General features: G+C 40.0%; 1 protein-coding gene across 1 annotated transcript; it reads right to left on the bottom strand.

Moving 5' to 3' along the window:
- Window positions 1-1481: 1481 nt before the first annotated feature.
- Window positions 1482-19007, bottom strand: RIPK2 (receptor interacting serine/threonine kinase 2). Its single transcript, XM_031590966.2, has 11 exons — window positions 18334-19007; window positions 16112-16265; window positions 15585-15740; window positions 12172-12329; window positions 11042-11091; window positions 10539-10700; window positions 7486-7571; window positions 7245-7334; window positions 6518-6620; window positions 2525-2701; window positions 1482-1807 (listed from the first exon to the last, which is right to left on the bottom strand). Exons 1-11 carry the CDS (start codon window positions 18519-18521, stop codon window positions 1482-1484), a joined length of 1650 nt encoding a protein of 549 aa, XP_031446826.2. The 5' UTR covers window positions 18522-19007.
- Window positions 19008-22374: the final 3367 nt, after the last annotated feature.

The raw sequence follows: 22374 nt of genomic DNA, 5'->3' as shown, positions 1-22374 counted from the left end.
AAGACAAATATTGAAAAAAACTGTAAGCTGAGGGCAACTAGTAATGCTGCCAACACTGAAGCTTGAATCACACTGAAATGATCTCACACCTTCACTGGTTTCCAAAAAACTGTCATTTAGGATTTATCTTTTATCCGATCCTTTTTATAAAACAGTATAATTCTTCTTGCAGCAGAAATTTGAGTTTCCCGTATTTTAGATAGTACTGACAGAAAATGAAATTAATTGTTAGTACCTGTAAAAATGAATTGCCTGTGATGTGTTCTGGCAAATTAAAATCAGTAGTGTTTTTTTTTATGGAGTTTAAAGCTGCCCACGTAAAGTCATTAATCTTTCTGAAACAACTTTTAAGTAATAATTCATAACAAAAACAACAAAAACCAACACATACCTTTTCTTTTAGATGGCCTCATTCGTGCCTCAACATGTTAGCACCATCCCTGAGACAACAAAGGGATGGCAAAGATACTGTCCAGAGAAGGCTAAGGCAGGTCAGAACACTGCATTTTCTTCCCAAGAGCTGAGCACATTGCTTCTGCTGCCACACAGGAGAGGCCCACACACATTACTTCCAACTTTGCAGCACAGTGCATGTTTGAGCACAGATTCAAACTACTGCCCATCATGTAAATTCTAAAAGTAAAACTGAAGTTTGATTCAGCAGCATGAGAAAAGAAATACGTATGCAAAACTGTGAACGTAAGAGAACACTCAACTGAGGGTTCCCTTCTATAAAATGTATGCAAATCTCAAATCTCTGCAAGTCTGTTTTCAAGAGGAATTTAAGCAGATGTAACCAAATAATAAGAGACTAGAGCTTCACCCCTTCTAATGTAACATTTCTTAGCAAAATGGTGATGATCAGTATAAGGTCTTCCTTGCCCCAGGCTCCTCTTTGGACTCACATTCTTCTTAGGCAGTGGTCTGAAGTGCTCACCCTGGCAACAAAATGGGAAAAAAACAAAACACAATAAAAATCCTGTAGAAATACCTTCTGTATTCTTCTTCAATATACCTTCTCAGGTCTATTGAGAGGAATATTCGGTATGGCTGGAAGAAGGAAATTTATTTATAAGCATAAGATACAAGACTAAAAATAGAGCATACAGCTTTTCCTCTCCTCTAGAGGAAAAACCAGATGGAGGGAGAACAACCAATATCAAGTTGTCTCTATCCAGTGATCTGGAAGGATATGTATAAACAGAAAATATGTAAAACAGGTATAATTTAATGATTTTTCTTTGTCACATATAAACAAAATACTTGTATAAAATCAGTCCACCAGTGTCAAGTTTTTGGCTTTCCGACTAAACTCCAACTGGTAACTCACCAAATGCAGTCTCGATGAACCCAGTGTCTTTGTTTGAGATTCTACCAATTTGTAGTAAAGACAGAGCAGTACAGATATAAAACTACTATGTAGAAACAAAGAGTTGCATATTAAGAAATATTCACATGGCTTCAAACAGAAACAAATACATTTAAAGATGCAGTCTTAGAGAATTAAATACAATGTCCGGATAAGGTTGAAGTCCTAGCTGTTTGTTATCTTTCAACTTCTGTATTATAATTCTGGCAAATTCCTCTCCTTGGCTATCTGAGGTATCAAGTAGTTGTCGGACTTTTGATGTCCTTGTAGGTTTGGTGCTTATAAGTTCATAGTCTTCTTTCATGAGTAAAAATCTTGATAGAAGAGCATCCAGTGACTGATTTAAACATGCCTCAGTCATCTGATCAATAATTTCTTCTCTCTTACTTTGGATCCATTGATGAGCTACATTCTGTTGTATGGTTTCCAAAACAAAATCTGAGATCAGGAAGAATTAAAAAAAAGATAAAAAAATAAGATCAATTAATATTATAACCATCTGATGATAAGCAGCGCCATAAAACAACGATTCGAGACAGAGCTGTTTAAAAGTTCTTTTTGGTCAGACAGTCACTTGACTGCTGTGTTGCATTTCATACTTAAAATGTTCTGATAATTGTCAAATTGTTGGTTAGAATATTTTTTTCATCTGAATCAAATTACTGTTTAAATTGGAAGGCAATTCCAAGAGGTCATCTCATCTCACATCCTACTCAAAGGAGGGCCAACTTCAAAGATAAGTAATGTGGCTCAAGGCCTTTTTTGGATGAATTTTAAGCACTTCAATAATGGACCTTCTATGGACTCCACAGTCAACCTATTCTAGTGTATGACCCAGCGTGGTAAGAAAAGACAGAAGCGCTAACTTCACTTGCCACTAGGATTTTTATTTAAGTCTAGTGAAAATGTCTCTAGTTTCCTGCACATATTCCTTAAACTGAGGATTTAAACAGTGAAGAGTTGCAGATCCTCATATACCCAATGAGCCCTCCATCACAGTAAATCTAAGATAATGTATAGATGGCTGAAGAATTACAGAAATAATTTATGGCATGCTTTATTTTCATTTTAAAGACAAAAACAGTTCCACTTCCTCCTTCATACACGTACATGTTCAATATGTGGGACTTGGAATTAAATCAGTATTTGCTATACCTGAGGAAATCGGTGATGTCTGCAGCACACGTGATGAATTTGAAGCAACTGAAATATTCTTGTCAGATGAGGGAAGGTAACTGTATGGATGCACAAAAGGTTTGGCGCTTTGAGTTACAGAGAGATTTTCATCCACACTCTGACAGCTGAGAGAGCGTAGACCGCAAGAATTTCCATCTTAAAGTTAAAAAAAAAAAAAAAAAAGCTGTAATATACTTATGTTCATTATGTTCATAAAATACAATTAATAATTAGAACGAGTTCATAAAACAAATTAACATCCTAAATTCACTTCAAATACAGCACATTATTCATTCCACTCATGTTCTGGGCACATTCCTTTGTCTTTAACCAGGGTTGATTGTAGTTTTGAGGGTCTTGTCTTATTTTGAAAGAACACTGACACAATAAATCCAGTAGATGTGAAATGTTGGAACTCTGCTGGACAGAAATTTGATGTACAGACTGGAAGAGCAAAATAATTATTTGAAGTGTTTGAAGGTTTAGTTGCGAGTCAGTGTGAAAGTTAATTTATTTTGATGAATTTTTAATCTTTTCTTTAACCTTTGTTACACTACAAAAAAAAGATTCAGGTGGAGGAAAGAAATACAAAGATCAACGGTGACATTCAGTGAGACACAAATAGAAGCTTTTGGTAGTTTTCTGAAGCAGCACATGCTTTCAAGAAAGCTTTGTGTTAACTTTCTGAGAAATGTTAAAGGAGGATATTTATTAGGTAGCAAACGTAATAGTTTCTATTTTAAGATTTGTGAAGCAGAAAAAAAAGATGCAGAGGGGCAAGAGAAGAAATGAAAAATAGCTGATAAGAAATAAATTGCAGTGAATATACCTAACTCTCCATACAGTTCTCATTAAAGATTTTCAAAGTATCACTTGACAAGGAGCTCCAGAGATGTTAATTAAGAACAAGGAAAACAGATATAAAAATTCAGATGAGCGTCTGTCATGCTTTGATGGTTTCTCATTGATATTCCATGTCATGCAGTACACTGGGAGTTAGAAAGTTAATGCTGCAGTTCTGTGGGTTGTTGGTATGTCCAGTCTGTTGGTCTCAGAAGAGAAGAATGAACTACAACTCCCAGAAGACTTTATTTTTCTGTTTCTGTTCTCCATTCCGAGGGAAAAATAAAACTGATTGGGAGTCACAAGACGTCCCTCTTTGCTCCTTGGCTGTTTCATCTACGGCATTAGAGTAAGGACTTTGGTTTTGGAAACTGTCTCCTCATTTTATTTACTAGCTTCAATTCCAATCATATTGTATTATATTTTGTTATCTTACATTCCACTGCTATATTTAGTAAATTACGTTTTTTTCCTTAGCTTATTGCTGCTGTTTTCCTTCATCCAGGTCCATCTCCCTACACTGTCTCTTCCTGGGGCCTTCCATGGGTCCCTTCACCCCCTTGTCATGGACATTAGGCCAAACCATGACAGCATGAGATGCAATAAGATGTAGCTCCACAAACAACTCGGGATTTACAGCTGCCTGACAAATGGGGAATTCTGAAAGTGTAAGCACAACGCTGAACTGCGGAAGCACATGGCTGTAAGGACTAAGAGCAGTAATAGGAAAATATAAATGAAAATGTATTATGATCATTTAAATGAACTAGAACTCACAATTCCAAATTGACTAGAACTCACAGTAACTAGTATTTTATTTCATGAAAGGCAGAAAAAGTAAGTGGGGCAGAGCTATGTACTGTGATGCAGCAGATATCATCTCCTGCATGAATGAGAGAGGATAAGGAGAGAACTGGTATGAGCAAATAAGCTTTAGAAAAGGATTTTAAAAAGCTCTGCTTGGTCAGATTGTTATAGATCTCTAGGCAAACACAGATACAGTTAACACAGAAATATCAGAAGAGGAAATTTAGTAGCATAAATACCAGATCTAGACTTCATATGAGGCTTAGTGATTTTGAGATGAGGATAAGTAGATTATCCTGTATCAAAGCATTACATAAGAAAAGAAAAAAAATATTCTAAGATATATTAAGTACAGTTTTTATTTCAAACAGAAAACAATTGTTAAACTTTTTTTTTTTTTTTTAATATGAGATATAGAGGTCTGCTAGCCTTAGCTCAGTATCTTAAGATAGAAGAAGCACAGCAAGGACTAGCAGAATACAGTGATAAAAAGAAGCTTATTTTATAATAAGCGCTTTGTCAACAGAGTTCATTCAGTTTATCTAGAAAAACAAAGGATATTAAGGGGTTACTCTCTCTATGAGCCATGGGAAAAAGGGAAAAGAGCTTAAGCCTAAAGCAACAACCAAGAACAAGTGCATATAAGCTGGTTAAAAAACATAAAGGCTGCAAGTTGGAAGACTTCCTAACTCTCAAGAACAAGTTTCTGCAAAGTCTCCTAAAGTATTACCAGAAAAAAAAAAAAAAAAAAAACAAAATCTACAGTCATTTGCTTCTGACTTAATGCCTTGCCAAACTCATTTCTTGCCAGTAGCTACCTGCGAACAGATTTTCACTTGAAACAACTGTATCTAATTTTGGCAAAGAAAGAAGACTTACTTTCCATTGTAGAACTATCTGATGAAGATACTAGCAAAGTAATAACATACTTTGTACTTGATTGTTTTATAAACCTGCTTTAATAAAATGAATGCCTGCAATTGTTAAAGAACTAACTTGACAGCCCAGGAGGCACACTTAGACACTTAGTTATGCTAAGCATAACTGATGTACAGATAAGTCTCCAAATTCTAAGACTGACTAAGAAGTATATGGAAAAATATTTTCCTTTGAAGAACCTACCAGCACAGAAACAAGTCACAAAAAGTGGCAGTATTTGTTTATACAAATGTATGACTTGAAGGAATAATGAAATTCTATAATACGGAATTATTCCATGGAAGGGATATTGTTGCATGGAAGCAGACTTAAAAGATCTAGTTCAACTGCTTGACCTCTTCAGAGCTAACAAAAGTTAAAGTCTATTCTTGGGGATATTGTCCAAATGCCTCTTGAACACTGACAAAAATGGGCATCAACTGCATCTCTAGGAAGCCTGCTGCAGCATTTGATCACCCTCACAGTAAAGATGTTTTTCTTAATGCCCAGTTTGAACTTCCTTTGGCATATTTCTGCACTGCTTTCATACGTCTTGTGATTGATCAAGGACCAGGGAGCACAGCCCACCTGACACCTGTCTCTGTGCTTCCACTCCTCAAGGAGCTGCAGAGAACAATGAGGTCAACTCTCAGCCTCCTCTTCTCACTGACTGGACAGTGCAAACATCCTAAGCCTGGATTAAATTTTGACTGTGAATTTTGCCAGCTTTTATTCATAAGAGGTGATAGCTACAAAAGATACATACCGATACTTTTGCAAGCCAGTGTCCATTTGTTGAAACCTTTTTATTTGTTGAATGAGAAATGATCTAGAGGTTGGCCTAGATCAGAAACTTTCCGTTTACTCAGCTGTAAAAGTACCTCAAGATGTTTAGCGTTTTTATTTTTAGAAGTACTTCACAAATGCTTAACTGAACTATCAAGAATAATAAGAAAACAGTACTGCTGCACTCATGATCTTTCAATAGGAAAACCAATGTTATGAGGATTCCTCAGGAGACAGGAACAAAAAATATAGGCTAAAATGCATTAGTTTTGCAGAGTACTAAGTTGACAGTAATAAAACATCTCTTTTTTGACACAAACAGATATCCAGTAATCTATAGGAGGAAGTTTTCACACAGAGGGTGGTGACACACTGGAACAGGTTGCCCAAGGAGGTTGTGGAAGCCCCATCCCTGGAGGCATTCAAGGCAAGGCTGGACGTGGCTCTGGGCAGCCTGGTCTGGTGGTTGGCAACCCTGCACATAGCAGGGGGGTTGAAAATAGATGATCATTGTGGTCCTTTTCAACCTGGGTTATTCTATGATTCTACTATGTAAATGCAATGGCACAATGGCAGCTGCAGTGGCAAATTATATTTATATGAAGTCATGAGTATTACCTGATGAGAGGATATTACACTGGGGAAGAGATTTGAGTCGTGATATATCCGGAGAGATACTCTGAAGAGGAAGTGCATCACAGCCTATGGAAGCAGATGTTTCCTGAAATTTTTCCAATTAATATTAATACATTTATTAAATAAATGCATATTAAATAAATAAGAGGTTGCAATGATTTACAGAGCACTTTGCCATCACTTTCTTTTACATATGCTCTAAATACACAATTGACAGCACAATTAAAATACTTTATAAGGTGAATATTATATAAATGTATCCTGGAAGCTGTGCTCAAAAAAAAAAATGTTATTCAAAGCTGACAGTAATTTTGTATAAGTTTAACCACTGGTAAGAATCAAAAGAAGCAGCATTAAGAACTAAAATCTAAAAATAAATCTATATTATCCTATATAAACAAGCGACACAGAGGCATAAGGGACAGTAAGGGAGTCAGTTCCAATCTAACCTGCAGACACTGCACTGGATTCCTCAAGGGGATGGCTTTCCCACACTTAGAAGATGAACTGAACGTGACCTTATTTCTGCTTAATCAGCCTGTTATGACTATGTACTTGCTGCATTCTATTTCAGCCAGTGCACGTTAGGCCTTTCTTTACTGCACAGGAAACTAAACTGCAGAACCACCCCCTCTTACTAAGACAATCCCCTTTTAAAGTTCTAAAGATCTTAATGATGCTGACATACAAGGGAAGATGCAAGATTTACCTCTTGAGGATTCAGTGGTATATTTAGAGATGTTTTCTCCACAACCGCTTTTTTTCCACTCCTATGGATACATTGCGATTCATACTGCGACTGAAAGAGATGTGGCATTATATTAAATTTTTGCTTTGTTTAAGCCTGATACAAGACTAGAGGAATGTCAAATATTACATTTCTCTTAGCAAAGAAAAGCAAAGATGCTGATTTATTTGACTCACTCATGACTGTAACAAAAGCAACTTACCTTTGATCTCTTTAACAGAATTACTGCTTCCAGGATAGCTATTTCATCAAATGTTCTCAGGACTGGTTCAAGGTCTATTAAACATTCTAAACAAAGAAAGATGATTTGCTAAATGATGCAATATGGAAATTAAGTTTTCATATTGCTAAAGCTACTTTCTTAAAATAAATAAATTAGTTTTGCAAATGTATCTATTTATCATATAAAACTACTTATGTTACCAAACAGAAGTTTATTACTTTCACCTGTTACAACAATCTCACATCACCAAAACAAACCCTGTTCTGATCTGGTTTCCTCAGCAGCCTGGTTGAAAGAAATGTAGGACTGTGCCAGACTACAAGTCTTGCATTTCTGGAACGGACAGATTAACAGACTTGCTATATTTCAGGGCAGACTCAACAAGTTTAGTCTTCTAAATGGGATCTAAAAACACAGGACCTCAGGATGGGTAGCTTTACTCCCACTCCAGCAGAAGTGCAAAGAATTATTAGAAGAAAATAAACAAACAAGACCCCACTGCAATATCTGGAAGAGCTGCTGTGGAGATCTGTCACCAGGGAGATGGTGATTGTTAAAGCACTGAATTCATTGGATATGGATAAGTCAAGTGATAGCATCTGCAAGCTCAACAGAGGCAGAAGCTAACATCATCTGCTTGCATAGGAAGCCACATGACAGTTTAATAAACAAGAGACAGTCTGTGTGATGCTCCCTTGTTTCCCAACGCTAAAAGCTTTGCAAAACAAAATAGCTCAAATTTTGAGGTGGATATTATACAAATATCTCCTTGAAAATATGCTATGCTCAAATCTCAGGAATGGATAACGACATATAACAACTTCTACTGCGCTTTCTATGAACTCCACCAATTCAGCAAAATCCATTTACTGTACCAGGAACCTGTGACACTGCATCCTTATTAATGTATTTTTATTGTTTTTACTGTAGTATTACTGTTTCACTGTAGGTCTCCCAGATTAGCTCCTGTATAACTGGCACTTTCAAGACATACGTTCAGTAGTGGGATTCTCGTTCTCTTGCATCAGCTCACACAGAATCTGTGACTCCATTTTTCACAGTGAATTACTTTTTTATTGATTTTAATTAAACTGCAGGTACATGCTATAAGGCTGCAGAATCAACTGAATTACAGAGCTATGCAGAAACAGGGAAATAAGTAGTCTTTGTCCCTTCTTTATAAGGGGAACAGACAGGTTAACAAAACATTTCTATTTTAAGCATATTTGAAAAGGAAGGGGGAGGGGAGAAGCTGGGTGTTATTTTCTTTTTCCCTGTGCTGTGGTGATTGCAAAATTTCACAATCAGTGAACTTCCCTTAATTTTGAAAAAGATTTCTAACTTCCTCATTCTTTTTACGATAAAGGGAAAGCAGTACATGTTTTCTTCAAAGACCAAATTAATTCAGGTACTGCACTAAGCCAAAAACAGTTCATACTGTGTGTCTATCCCAGGTAATTACACCTTCTGTGTGACCACAGACTTGGGCTGCAATGTTATTTTTGGGTAGCTGACATATGAAAGCAAGGAAGTACTGTGACATGTCTATTTTTTTATTTTATTTAAAAAAATATATATTTATTTATGCACAGAAAAAAAAATTAAACAGTCCCCAATTTAAAGCTATATAAACCAGACTCATACCAAAATAAATGAACATTTAAAAAAATATTTTTAATGCAAAGCAAATCCAGAATTCCCAGCTTCCTCTCAAATACTGCTGAACTCTAAGACAACTTTATTTTTTAAGTCCAGATTCTGAATTTTAATTAATACTTAAGAGGTAGTAAGAGAATGGAAGCCAGAATGGCAGCAGAGAAGCAAGAATCAAGATCAGTTGCAAGGTTAATAAGCCATTTTAAAGCATTGGATCAAATTAAAACGTTACATTCTGGGTGAAAGAAAAGCTTTTTGAAAGATGTATCTGACTGAGTTTGAAGACCAGCTCTCGGGCTAGAATACTGCGAAAGCTAAAAGACTGAAATGTGAGCATTCAAATAACAAAATATATTATTTGTATTGATGATGAAAGGATAAGATACTATAACTGTAGTTGATGAAGAGGATGGATGAAATACTCCTTCCATACCAGGGAGATTTTATATATGGCACAATATATAAATTAAATTAAAAATAAAAGACATGGTTAGTGATGAGACTAGGTCAGACTGACAGTTGGACTGGATGATCTTGAAGTTCTTTTCCAACCTAGACGGTCTATGATTCTATAGGTGACTACACCAACCCTAACAAGAACAAATTTCACAACTAAAAACACGGTGATGACTTCCAACCTATATTTTTATGGAACTGCTGTTGCATACAAGAGTTAGAAGTCACAAAAATATTAAGCAGCTTTTCATGTTAGGAAGAAATTGGTATGGGGAGTATATCCGGGCTCAACATACACCAAATACACTAATTAAGCACGACAAACCCAGGTTTGATTTCTAAACAGAACTTTTCTAGTTTACAACATGCCATGTTAATCTCTGCAGGCTCACTCATCAATCTTAGGCTCTAAATTACATAATTCATTGGAAAAAGGCTGAAGGTATCTGTATTTAATCTCACAGACAAAAAACCATACAAAGAAAAGATTAAAAGCTACCTATGTGGCCTCAACAATCAAGGATCCAGTGAAAAAGATTCATCCATGCAAACATGCAAAAATAAAGTTACAGCAGTTCATCTGATGTGCAACGATTTGCTGCTTTGCCAGCTCTTACAAAACCCAAAGTACTCACTCTATGTATTTCACTTATTCTCCTCCCTCTTCTGAAAATAAGTACATAAATAAAATATTCCAACTAACAACTTGATTTTACGGCACATGCAGCTCCATTCATAAGAATTAGTTTATAGATATGATGGAATCAGACAAGAATCACACACAATTAACTGAGCAGAGACGTATTTTTTGATATTTTTACCATTTCCATTTTGCGATTACACCCTTACTCTATATGTACTAGATGAGACAAAAATCTAGCAATTTCAAGAACCATATTCATTTTGCAAAGTAAACTTACTTAAGAATGATGGTCTTTCATCTGGGTTTTGTGCCCATCCACTTTCTATCAATCTTACAACAAGAGCTCGATGTGGAATGTCCATTGATAAGCTCGTTTCACTTAAGTCTAGTCGCTGTCCTTGTGACACACTATACATTATCTGCAAGGGGTTTATAACTTCTGTCAAAATAGACATCGTGCTTTCATTAGAAATATATGCAAAATAAATAGCTTACGACAGGAAAAATAATTAAGACTGCAGTCATAATATTTACATTTCACCAAAATAAGGCTGTTTCTGCTTTTAAAAGAAAAGAATTCAAAATACATTTTTTCTTACCAACATTGTAATTTGAAAGAGAGTCTAATCTGAGAAGTAACTCAATTACTTCTTAAACAGGTTTATTTACAAATAGGATTGTTATGAAGCAATCCCTAAATGACGTTCCCAGGTATCCAGGTGACTGGTACAACTAACACCTAAAGCTAGAAAAATAAATTACAAGAAAACATGGTCTTACCTTCAAATGGGTGCTTCCTTGACATCACTTCCCATATAATAATCGCAAAACTGTTTAAAAAGTATAGAAGACATTATTTTAGATTACCAGCACTTATTGAAACAATATAGAATCATAGAATTGCTCAGGTTGGAAAAGACCTTCAAGACCATCAAGTCCAACCACAACCTAACCATACTACCCTAACTCTAACAACCCTCCGCTAAATCATGTCCCTGAGCACCACATCCAAATGGCTTTTAAACACATTCAGGGATGGTGATTCAACCAGACTCAACTCTGGGGAGCCTACTCCAGTGCTTAACAACCCTTTCTGTAAAGAAGTTTTTCCAGATATCCAACCTGTTGCAACTTGAGGCCATTTACCCTCATCCTGTCACTAGTAGAAGAGACCAGACCTATTCTCGCTGATATCACCTTTCAGGTATTTGAAAAGAGCAGTAAGGTCTCCTGTTCAGCCTCCTCTTCCACAATTGTTCAAACCTTTGAGCTCTCCAAGCTTCTTCAAATTAGCTGATTGTAACTCTAACATCCTAAGAGCCATTCTTCTATTTAGTTGTACAGGTAGCCACAACTCTACTACTTTCAGCTATGACTCAGAGCTGACTGAAGCAAACCTACCTGAACTTTCTTAAACTCAATTATTCTTTCAGGAGATGGCTCTCTATTCAGAGACACAGACAGGAGATCTCTAAAACTCCTAAGTCCATTACTCTTTATTTTCTTAACTCCTTTCAAAAAATAAAATAAAATAAAATAAAATTTCTTCCCAATACATTCTGCGAATTATTTAAATACACACATACAGATTACAAAGGTGTGTGAATTGAGCTAATGAACAGTTTCTTTCCTCCCTACACTGTATGCATACACTCTCACTCATAGAAACTAGTCTCCTTGGTCTCTTTTGACAGTTCCAGCTTAATTACTGGAACGTCACACTTGTCACAGTGTTTCGTTGAGAAATGCATAACCTACAATTCCAACTACCAGTTGACTTCTTAACTCTTCTTTCCCGATTCATTTTGCTTAGATTCTCATAATGTTACTGGAAACATGTTAAAATCTAATTTCAGAAACTCAGATGTGAATTTAGATTGCAAAGTCCCCTTGAAGTCAGTATAGGTTACCTGTAGATATCATGTTTCACACTTGCCCGAGTTTTCTGACTGGGATTGTAATCTTCAGGGGGCATGTAGACAATGGTCCCTCCTTCTGGTAAGGAAGTTTCACTGCGTGACTGTGACATGGATATGACACGCCATTTTGACATGCCAAAATCTGCAATCTGGAAAGGACAGAGCAGTTGTTCTGAAAACCTTATTTAATCTCTGTTAACCCTTGTTACAAATTCCTGAAATACACCTGAAAGAACCGGTTGTTTGCAATCCTTAACCTGACAGAAAGTATGCAGTTGCTTTAGAGACAGGAAACACCAGCTTCACTTCAGAAAACATTCCCAGTTCATGACTCATGTCATTCCTACAGCACTGCCCTATCCTGTTGTTCTTTTAAGGAAGGTTCATATACTCTGTGGCTGGGAAATCTGTTGTGGAAGTCTGTCCCAAATCAGAGAATCACAGAATGGCCTGGGTTGAAAAGGACTACAATGATCATCTAGTTTCAAGCCCCCTGCTATGTGCAGGGTCATCAACCAGCAGACCAGGCTGCCCAGAGCCACATCCAGCCTGGCCTCAAATGCCTGCAGGGATGGGGCATCCACAACTTCCTTGGGCAACCTGTTCCAGTGCGTCACCACCCTCTGTGTGGAAAACTTCCTCCTAATATCCAACCTAAACCTCCCCTGTCTTAGTTTAAAACCATTCCCCCTTGTCCTATCACTATCCACCCATGTAAACAGTCATTTTCACCATTTTCTTTCACGGAAAACAAGCAACAAAATCACTGGGTATTTCTAGATCACTGATGGTGTAAAAAGCACAAACTTAATGAAGATCATAAAAGCGACATGCAATTTAGCCTGCAGATATCAAGGGACAATTGCATTTACAGAAAAAGAATTAGGGCAGCCCACCTCATTCTCAAAACTAAGAATTGTTAATCTAAAATTAACAAATTTGATACCCTGAAATTCTGTGCTGCAAAAAGTCACCAAATATTTTTTTTACTGTGCCTCCAGGGCCTTCTTTCTCCTTGTCCCTTCCTTGAGAAGTCACACTACATCAAGAATTAGCTGGCTTAGTTTACGTTCCCAGACATTCACAAATCAGGAGCAAGATGTATGACCAGGTTGTGGGTGGAGAGCTGCACAGATAGAAGAATAAGAGCGCTAGCGAGCTTCCAGTCCAGCATCCAGGCGAGAAAGTTATATATCATAGAATGGCTGAGGATGGAAAGAACGTTAAAGATCACATAACTCCAGACACTCTGCCATAAGTAGGCTTGCTACTAGATCAAACTGCCCAGGGCCCCATCTAACCTGCCCTTCAACATCTTCAAGGATGGAAGGGGTATCCACAACTTCTCTGGGCAACCCATTTCAGTGCCTCACCACTGATTAAAGAATCTCTTCCTAACATCCAACCTGCATTTAATTTAAAGCCATTCCCCTTTGTCCTACTGCTATTAGACCATGTAGAACATTGGTAGCCCACCGGCTTGTAAGCTTCCTTCAAGTATGGGAAGGCCACAATGAGGTCTTCCTAGAACCTTCTATTCTCCAAGCTAAACAAACACAACTCCCTCTATCTCTCTTCAAAGAAAAGTGCCAGCAATGAGCTCTGGGCTTTTTCAGCATTTCTATTAGAGGAAAACAATTTTCAGGGTGCCTCTGTAAGCACTTAAGGTAACAGAAACAAACTTCCTGGAGAACATAAATATTATCCTTCTCCCTCTATGGCTCACTCATATCAAGCCTTTCTTGCTGTAGTTGGTCAGGTTATCTTGCTCATTCACTACATCTGGTACAGTCAGAAACAGTCTAAAAATAGTGTTACTTTTATACACATGCAATACTTTTCCAGTTTAGCATGATAACCTTCATTCAGTTTATGCCAGCTATCCTAAATTAGAGAATCATAGAATAGAATTATAGAATGGCTTGGGTTGGAAGCGACCTCAGTGATCATCAAACTCCAACTCCCCTTCTGCAGGCAGGACCGCCAACCTCCACATTTAATACTAGACCAATCATGCTTCACCCAAACTGCTCTAAGCAAAGCAACTGTTTATATGTGGTCAGGCAGAGCACCAGAATGTACCAGTGTTGCTAGGGATTAAAAAAAAACTGGATTTTGTGGTTTACTTGGGCCAGTTCCTAGTCAGGTTTATCAAGAAGCTTGAGAGACGGTGATACTGGCACCGCTGAGTGGGAGGAGGTGTGAGCTGCTGAGGGAGTGAGTGAAGGGAAAGCTGTATAAGCTGCCCTGCTGCCAAGGAAAACCTCTTTGCAATGGAGAAAGAAGAGATTGGCACTGCATCTTTGATATTTGCTCAAAGGAATAGAAAGACAGAAGGATTAATCTCACTGTAAGCACTGAAGTTGAAGCCACTCAAGTATGAATTAAGAACTCTGATTTCTCACTTTGAATAGTACATTCTACCAATTTTCAAAACAGAGTTTCAGTTCTTTTAAAAAAGAATTATTTTATATAGTTTTATATAATTATTGCAATTATATAAGCACATAACTGTTATGCCAGAAGTTCTTTCAATCTCTTTTTCACATAATGGCAGTGATACTCAAAAAGGCAGAAGTGAAGTTTTGAACTAGTATTACTTCTCCATATATGCTTGCTTGCTCTAGGAGCTTTGTAAGAGCCATCTCTCAGCGCGTTAAAATGTCAGAGTTATATTCTATTAGAGCAGTATAAGAATTTGTAAAATGTATATGTTCATATTGCATGATAAACATCACATGGTGTTAACATCAGAACTTTTCTGATCTTCAGAACTAAGCTGTCTGAGCATCTTGGACAGGAAAACTTTCTATTTTTTCCTCAAAAAGAGCCAGACATAGCTACCAGGGAAAGCTGTCATCAGAAAGTATCAGAAAGCTATTGAGTAACGACTATACAGAGGGACTTCCATATAGTCCCTCTATGTTGTAAGGGACCTTTAAAAATCATCCAGCCCAGCTCTCTGCAATAAATAAGGACATGCACAGCTAGATCGGGTTGCTCACAGCCTGGTTCAGCCTGGCCTTGAAAGTCTGCAGGGACGAGGCATCACTGGTGGCATCACTGTTCTGGTGTCTCATCGCTCCCACCGTAAAAGACTTTTTCCTAAACCTAAATCTACTCTCCTTAAGTTTGAAAGCAACCTTTATATGAACTTCTATACCTCAAGCAGTTCATATTATGGAATTCTGGTCTTTTTAAATGGATCAGATTCACACTTGAGCAAAACAGTGTTTAAAAAAAAAAAATTAGATATCTAAGTTCTGTCTGCAAGGATACAAGTAAAACATCTGGCATGCAACTATAACCCCTCTGCATAGCCACGACTTCACTCTTCTTCTACTGCAATTAAACACTTTGGCTCATTCTGGGTGCTGAGGAACATAAGTATTAAATAACTCTACCTTGACATGAAACTCATCATCCAATAAAATATTCTGGGTTTTCAAGTCATGGTGCAACAATGGAGGATTCATGTTGTGCAAATAGTTCACTCCCAAAGCAATTTCGTAAAGAATGCGGTATCTCAGGCACCAGGCAATGTCAGGATACATATCTTTCTGCCAAAATAAGAAAATAAGAAATAGTCATTTTTTCACGATATTTACACTGCCAATAGTTCTGAAATTCAAATTAAAGTAAATATTTCAGTTTCCAATTAGAGAACAAAGTGATTTTATACAGTAACTCAACCTTTAGCTTGTTATATGGATCACGGCATTAAAAGAAAAAGCGCAATAAAATTAACATCTACAAAGCCTGCCCTCCTTTTTGTGATACAGCAGGTCTACCTGAGCAACAAAATTAGTAAGAGTGATTGTCCTTAAATTTGTAATATTAATAATACACTTACTGTATACTTCCCTTAAGCATGCAAATCACAGTATTTGAAAGAACCAGAGGCTGTACTGAAGACCATGAGAACACTTACCCCGTGTAAAAGCTGGTTCAGCGATCCATTTGCCATGTATTCTGTTACAATCCCCAGGAAGTCAGGCTCATTGCAAATTCCCAAAATTGGCAGAATGTAACTAAATCTGGCTTTGTGCAATATCTCTGCTTCTTTTAGAAGGTGGTTTCTATCACTTAAAAAGAAAGCCAACAAGTAAGGTTACCTTACTCACAACACTAGGAAACTAAGCAAATTTAAGATTCACAATATTCTCTTCAAAAATCAACATCCATATGCAGCACCACCTTTCAATGTTTGTTTCCTACTACGCCTTCTTTGGTAACAAGATGCTGTAAGACAACACAGAATCTGCACGTGCAAATACCAGACAGCTTATTTAGTTTTGTTGTAGCACACAAGCATCTGTTTCCATAACACATTTCATCCATGTTTCCAGCAAACAAGGATACAGTCCAGCTTTCCCATTCTGTGTAACTGTAACACTTATCTTACTGCCCACCTTCAAATACTGAGCATTTACTGTGGCCCACTATTTATCTTAATGCTTATCTTACACTTTTCTAGCGGTTTTAGAGCACTATGACTCTGCTGTGTGCTAAAATAGTATTTCAAGGGACACACCTTCAGTTTCTAAATGACCAATCATGTTATGTTTTCACCTAAACTGTTCGTTCAGCTGTGCCCCTGCTTGAATCGCCCTCAGGAAAAAATCACTTGATGGCACAGAAAACAGAAACTGCTCTCACAGTGCCTAACTAAATTTGGTGATTTGCATGTTCTTTCTTGCAGTCAAACCTACTTACAAGTGTGAATTTGATGCACCTTCACCAATTCAGACTTTGCAGCTTACGGATATCAGAAGCTCAAGTTGTGTTTAAAAATGAGCGTGCTTCTATCTCTAAAAGTGGTAAGGGGATGCTCTATATCTCAAATATCCTGCAGAGAGGATGCTTGGACCAAAAGGAAAAAAAGAAAAAGAGGTAATATAGAGGTATGTTAAACTAAGGCCAAATGTCGATTCGTGTTTATGTGATGGAAAAAAAACATCTATTATGAGAAAGTCCAGGAAGTGATCCAACTAACAAGGCCCGCTTCAGGAAAAACATGGGACAACAGGCTTTGCTCCCTTCCTCTCTCTCTCTACCACAAACTAGGTTTGAGAAAGTTAGGGGTTTCCCCAGATCATGAGGCACATCTGCATGGGATTCTGCTGTAACCAGGAAGCAGACTGCAACACTTGGAGGTTTATCCCTGTGCCTGGAATTCACTACACCTGCCTGCTCCTCACCAAGGTCACTACATAACGCCCACAGGAGCACAGCCCATAGCAGCTCCCGGCTGGCCTTGCTGCAAGTAATAACTGAAATTAGAGAAACATCAGTAAATATAACAACAGGGAACACAATACTTCTGCTTAAAAACACAGCTGAGAGTCAGGAAAGATGTCAGAGATAAGGCCCTGTGTACACACAGCCGTTCTAAGCTCCAAACCCCTCATAGCAACTGGGTCACAAGACCAGAAGTCTTCTAGGCTCATTCGCAATCTTTCAGGGGAAACCGAAACACTTGTATATTAACTGAGAAACAGCTTAAAAGTTTAGTCACACCCATGTCATACTGCTGAGTGCGGGCACACTCACAACACACAGACGTTTGAGTGAAACTATTTCTCCTAACTGCCTAAAAGTTGATCAAAGAAACCTAAGGCAGTAAAGATGAAAGACAGCTGCACAGGAAACTAGAAGCAACACCCTAAGGAGGGGAAAACTAGCACTGATATGGGAAAAGCACAATTATAGAGGGTGAAGGGGGCAGATACAAGTGAAAAACTGTTCCCTGCTGCACTCTCCTACGGAGTGACAGCTCCTGCAGGAAACACGGTCACTTACCTCCAGAAAATGGGGATTATAATTGCTATAAGTTGAAGAACTATTGAAAATAGTTGTACTCCACATAACTACTACTTTAAATTAGCTTCTCTTAGCACCGCGAGACAAAGAAGATACCAGCAACGACGCTTTTCTCTTGGAGAAGCTTCTCCCAGCCTTTTTTGCTGTCTCCCTCTCCAAACAACACAGACACTGACAGAAGCAGAGCTGGCAGTTCTCACACCGCCCTCCCCAACAGCCCACACAAAGGAAGCAGCAGAGCTGCTCAGCACTCCCCCGCCCCGGCTGAAGCGCCCCACGGAAAGACGCGCCGACCCCGCGACCCCACACACCCCGTGCTCGCTCCGCTACCTGTCTAGCAGCGGCCCCTGCAGGCACTTGAGGGCCACCGGGACCCTCCAGTCGGCGTGGCGGGCGGCGGACACAGTGCCGTAGGCGCCGCGGCTGAGGAAGCGCAGGTCCGGCAGCTTGCTGGAGGGGATGGCGGGCAGCGCGCTGCTGATGGCGCCCGCCAGCTCGCCTCCAGCCCCGCCGCTCATCCTCGCACTGCGCCGCGGGGAGGGACCGTGGCTGGAGCCCGCTCCGCGCTGCCCCGCTCTCCCGTGGACCGCCGCGCCGCGTCTGTGCCGGGCGCGGCGGACTCGGAGCGCGCAAACCCGACCGCCCCCACCGCGCTTCCCCCGCCTCTCCCCCGCTTCGGCCCGCCTCCTCCAGCCGTCGGCTGCAGGGAGAGGAGCGGCTTCCCGTCACCGAGAACGGTGGAGCTTCCCGGGCAGGGCGAGGCGGAGCCGCCGCGGTCAGTGGGGAGGAGGTGCAGGGAGCACGGTGCAGTGTATGGAGCAGTGCCCCAAAGGCGACTTGAGCCCAGCTGCGTTTGCTCATTTCAGGAGCCCGTCCATTTTCGGGTACGATGAGAGAGTGTCAGCTCTTCTTTTGAGGACAGGTGGTCCGTGGCCCCTCCGTGACAGTCCCGTGAAGATTTTTCGCAGCAGTTTGGGAATTTCCAGAAAGTGATCGTCAGGCTCGCTCATGGATGGAGCTGTTTTGCAAGGCCTGTTGGCCCCACAAACATCCATCATTAAAAGCGATTTAATTTCAAGTTAGAAGCTCCCAGCTTTCCACAAGGGAGGGGCAGCTTCACAGCCATCCCACCAAACAGGACACACCTTACCTTCTCTTATGCGTGGATTATGCTGAGCCTGTGGCTTTCATCTGCCCCCTTTCCTCCCAGTAGAGGACAGGGATCAGATAACAAGAGAAAGAAACCAGGTGTTGAAACCGTGGTCGTGTGTTGATGTATTGTGGCATGTGACTGAAGACACAATAGTTGTTTCTTACTGCTGTGTCTAGGTCTGGAGCATTTACTTAAGAAAGCTTTGCTACGTTTTCTTTCTGTTGGAGAGGGCCCAGAGGAGGGCCACAAAGATGATCAGGGGACTGGAGCACCTCCCCTATGAAGACAGGCTGAGGGAGCTGGGCTTGTTCAGCCTGGAGAAAAGAAGGCTGCAGGGACCTAATTGCAGCCTTTCAGTACCTAACGGGAACCTACAAACAGGAGGGGGATCAACTCTTAAGGGTAGATAACAGCAGGACAATGGGAAATGGTTTTAAGTTGAGGGAGGGGAGATTTAGGTTGGATGTCAGGGGGAAATTCCTTCCAGAAAGAGTGGTGAGGTGCTGGAACGGGCTGCCCAGAGAGGCTGTGGATGCCCTATCCCTGGAAGTGTTTAAGGCCAGATTGGATGGGGCCCTGGGCGGTCTGGCCTAGCATTAAATGAGGAGGTTTGTGGCCCTGCGTGTAGCAGGGTTTGGAGATTCATGATCCTTGAGGTCCCTTCCAACCCTGGCCATTCCGTGATTCTGTGTGGAGGATTTATACACTCTAAATGCTGCAGCGTTACTGACATACTGATAGAAAGCCTGGCATACTCTGTCTTCAGCTTTCACTTGGTCCTTGTTCTTCAGACACACCAGATGGCTTCCTAGAAATATAATTTCATGGCAGTCTTTGCAGTATTCAGGTTTTAAGCATTGATTTATTTATACACCTCTCTGTTTTTACCATGTCAGTAGCACAATTTCACAGAATCAAAGAATGCCTTGAGTTAGAAGGGACCTTAAAGACTATATAGTTCCAACCTCCTGGTTGTCACCCACCAAATCAGGCTGCCCAGGGCCCCATTTAGCCTTGCCTTGCATGCCTTCAGGAATGGGGCATCCACAGCTTCTCTGGGCAGCCTATCCTGGGTGCTCACCACCCTCTTGGTGAAAAATTTCATCCTAACATCTAACCTAAATTTCCCCTCTTTTAGTTTAAAGCCATTTCCACTTGTTCTGTCACTATCAGATAGTGTAAAAAGTTGGTCCCCTCCTGTTTATAAGCACCCCTCCTTTGTCATGCTATTGGAATTTTGATGTATAAGTTTTTGTTGGCCAAAGAAAATGATACACAGTGAGCATATGCTGTGGACAGGTGCTATAAAAGCACTTTGTAATTACATACTTCAGGTGTTTTCCATTAAGAGGTTATGAATACTACTGTACTAAAAGTTTTAAGATATTTTATAAAAACAGGATGAATAGAGGCAGTTACTGCTTTCTACAGATCTTCAGGAATTTTGCCAGAGTTCAGATGAACTTGCCTATAAGGGTGGAGTGGGAAGAGGAGTGCTCCATTTGACTCCTCACTGTGGTGAGCTGTTTATGTTTTGTTGGCACACCAAAGCAGAAGTTCCAAAAAGATAAACTGGGGGCTTGAAGTTCCCAATGGGAGGGGCTACTGAGGGAAAAATCAGGGTAAAATATTGTTGCTCTGGGAAACCCCCTTTTTGCCTTTAGTACATGGAAAGGCATTATGTCAGATAATATCAGATAACTGACTTAAGATTTCATTGTTGAAGTGATGTGGCATAAATTGCAGCTAGAATACAACATAATTCCAGTATAAATAAAGTTGTTGTGTGTGTGGTGTTTGGATTTTTAGGTTAATTGCATAATTGTCTTTCAATCAGTGTTGCAGCAGCATACAGGAAAACCATGTAACAATACCTGCAGTTCTTTTGTATCTGTAGATTGGTTCACAACCTCATCACAGAATCACAGAATGGCCAGGGTTGGGAGGGACCTCAAGGATCATGAATCTCCAACCCGTTCCCCCCCACCTCCCCCGCCTTCCTCCACCACAGGCAGGGCCACCAACTTCCACATTTAATACTAGACCAGGCTGCCCAGGGTCCCATCCAATCTGGCCTTGAACACCTCCAGGGACGGGACATCCACAGCCTTTCTGGGCAGCCTGTTCCAGTACCTCACCACTCTTTCTGTAAAGAATTTCCCCCTGACATCCAACCTAAATCTTCCCTCCCTCCTAAAACCATTTCCCCTCGTCCTGCAGTTATCTACCCTTTCAAAGAGTTGATTCCCCTCCTGTTTGTAGGTTCCCTTTAGGTACTGAAAGGCTGCAATTAGGTCCCTGCAGCCTTCTTTTCTCCAAGCTGAACAAGCCCAGCTCCCTCAGCCTGTCTTCATAGGGGAGGTGCTCCAGTCCCCTGATCATCTTTGTGGCCCTCCTCTGGGCCCTCTCCAACAGCTCCCTGTCTTTTTTGTGCTGGGGGCTCCACACTTGGACACAGTACTGCAGATGGGGCCTCACAAGAGCAGAGTAGAGGGGAACAATCACCTCCCTGTCCCTGCTGGCCACCCCTCTTCTGATGGAGCCCAGGATACCATTTGCCTTCCGAGCCACAAGAGCACACTGCTGGCTCATGTTAAGCTTTTCATCCATCAAGACCCCCAAGTCCTCCTCTGCAGGGCTGCTCTCAAGGACCGCTCCTTCCAGTCTGTAGGGATGCCTGGGATTTCTCTGGCCCAAGTACAAAACCTTGCACTTTGCTGTGTTGAACCTCATTAGATTCATCTGGGCTCACCTTTCAAGTCTGTTGAGGTTCCTAATGTCTAAAAGATGTGCGGTTACTATTCTTTTTTATCACTCAGTTTTAACCATTGTTGAAAAATACTTTCATAACTGTTTGTCTTGATCAGTACAAGACCTAATTAGTTTCGGTGGTTTATCACTTCTAAGCTTTATTTTTCTCAATATTACTCAGTGCAAAAGGGGCCCTTTTTTGCAATCGATGCCAAGTGATCTGCAGGAAAAATCAATAGCAGATGTAAGGACTGTCAGTAACTAAATGGTGGACTCCAATTAGTGTCTACCTCGAGAAAACAGTCATTTTATTGTAAGCTCAACATGATTGTTTATTCAACCATGTATCTCACACCTCACTCATTGAAGGATGTATAATTCCTATGTATGTGCAGTGGACTTCTCTGATACATGGTCTTACAAGAAGAGCAGGGTGGTGGGACTGGATTTCTGAAGGCAGTGTGCCA

Source organism: Phasianus colchicus, chromosome 3, assembly GCF_987193195.1.
Source record: "Phasianus colchicus chromosome 3, bPhaCol1.hap1.1, whole genome shotgun sequence".
Taxonomy (NCBI): domain Eukaryota; kingdom Metazoa; phylum Chordata; class Aves; order Galliformes; family Phasianidae; genus Phasianus; species Phasianus colchicus.
This window is presented reverse-complemented; position numbering and strand designations above follow the sequence as displayed.

Coding starts and splice junctions, on each gene's coding strand:
- RIPK2 (XM_031590966.2), bottom strand. CDS start 18,521: ATGAGCGGCGGGGCTGGAGGCGAGCTGGCGGGCGCCATCAGCAGCGCG. Junction 12,330..15,584: donor ATGATGAGTTTCATGTCAAG/GTAGAGTTATTT, acceptor TGTCCTTTCCAG/ATTGCAGATTTTGGCATGTC. Junction 2,702..6,517: donor GTGTAATATCCTCTCATCAG/GTAATACTCATG, acceptor TTTAACTTTAAG/ATGGAAATTCTTGCGGTCTA.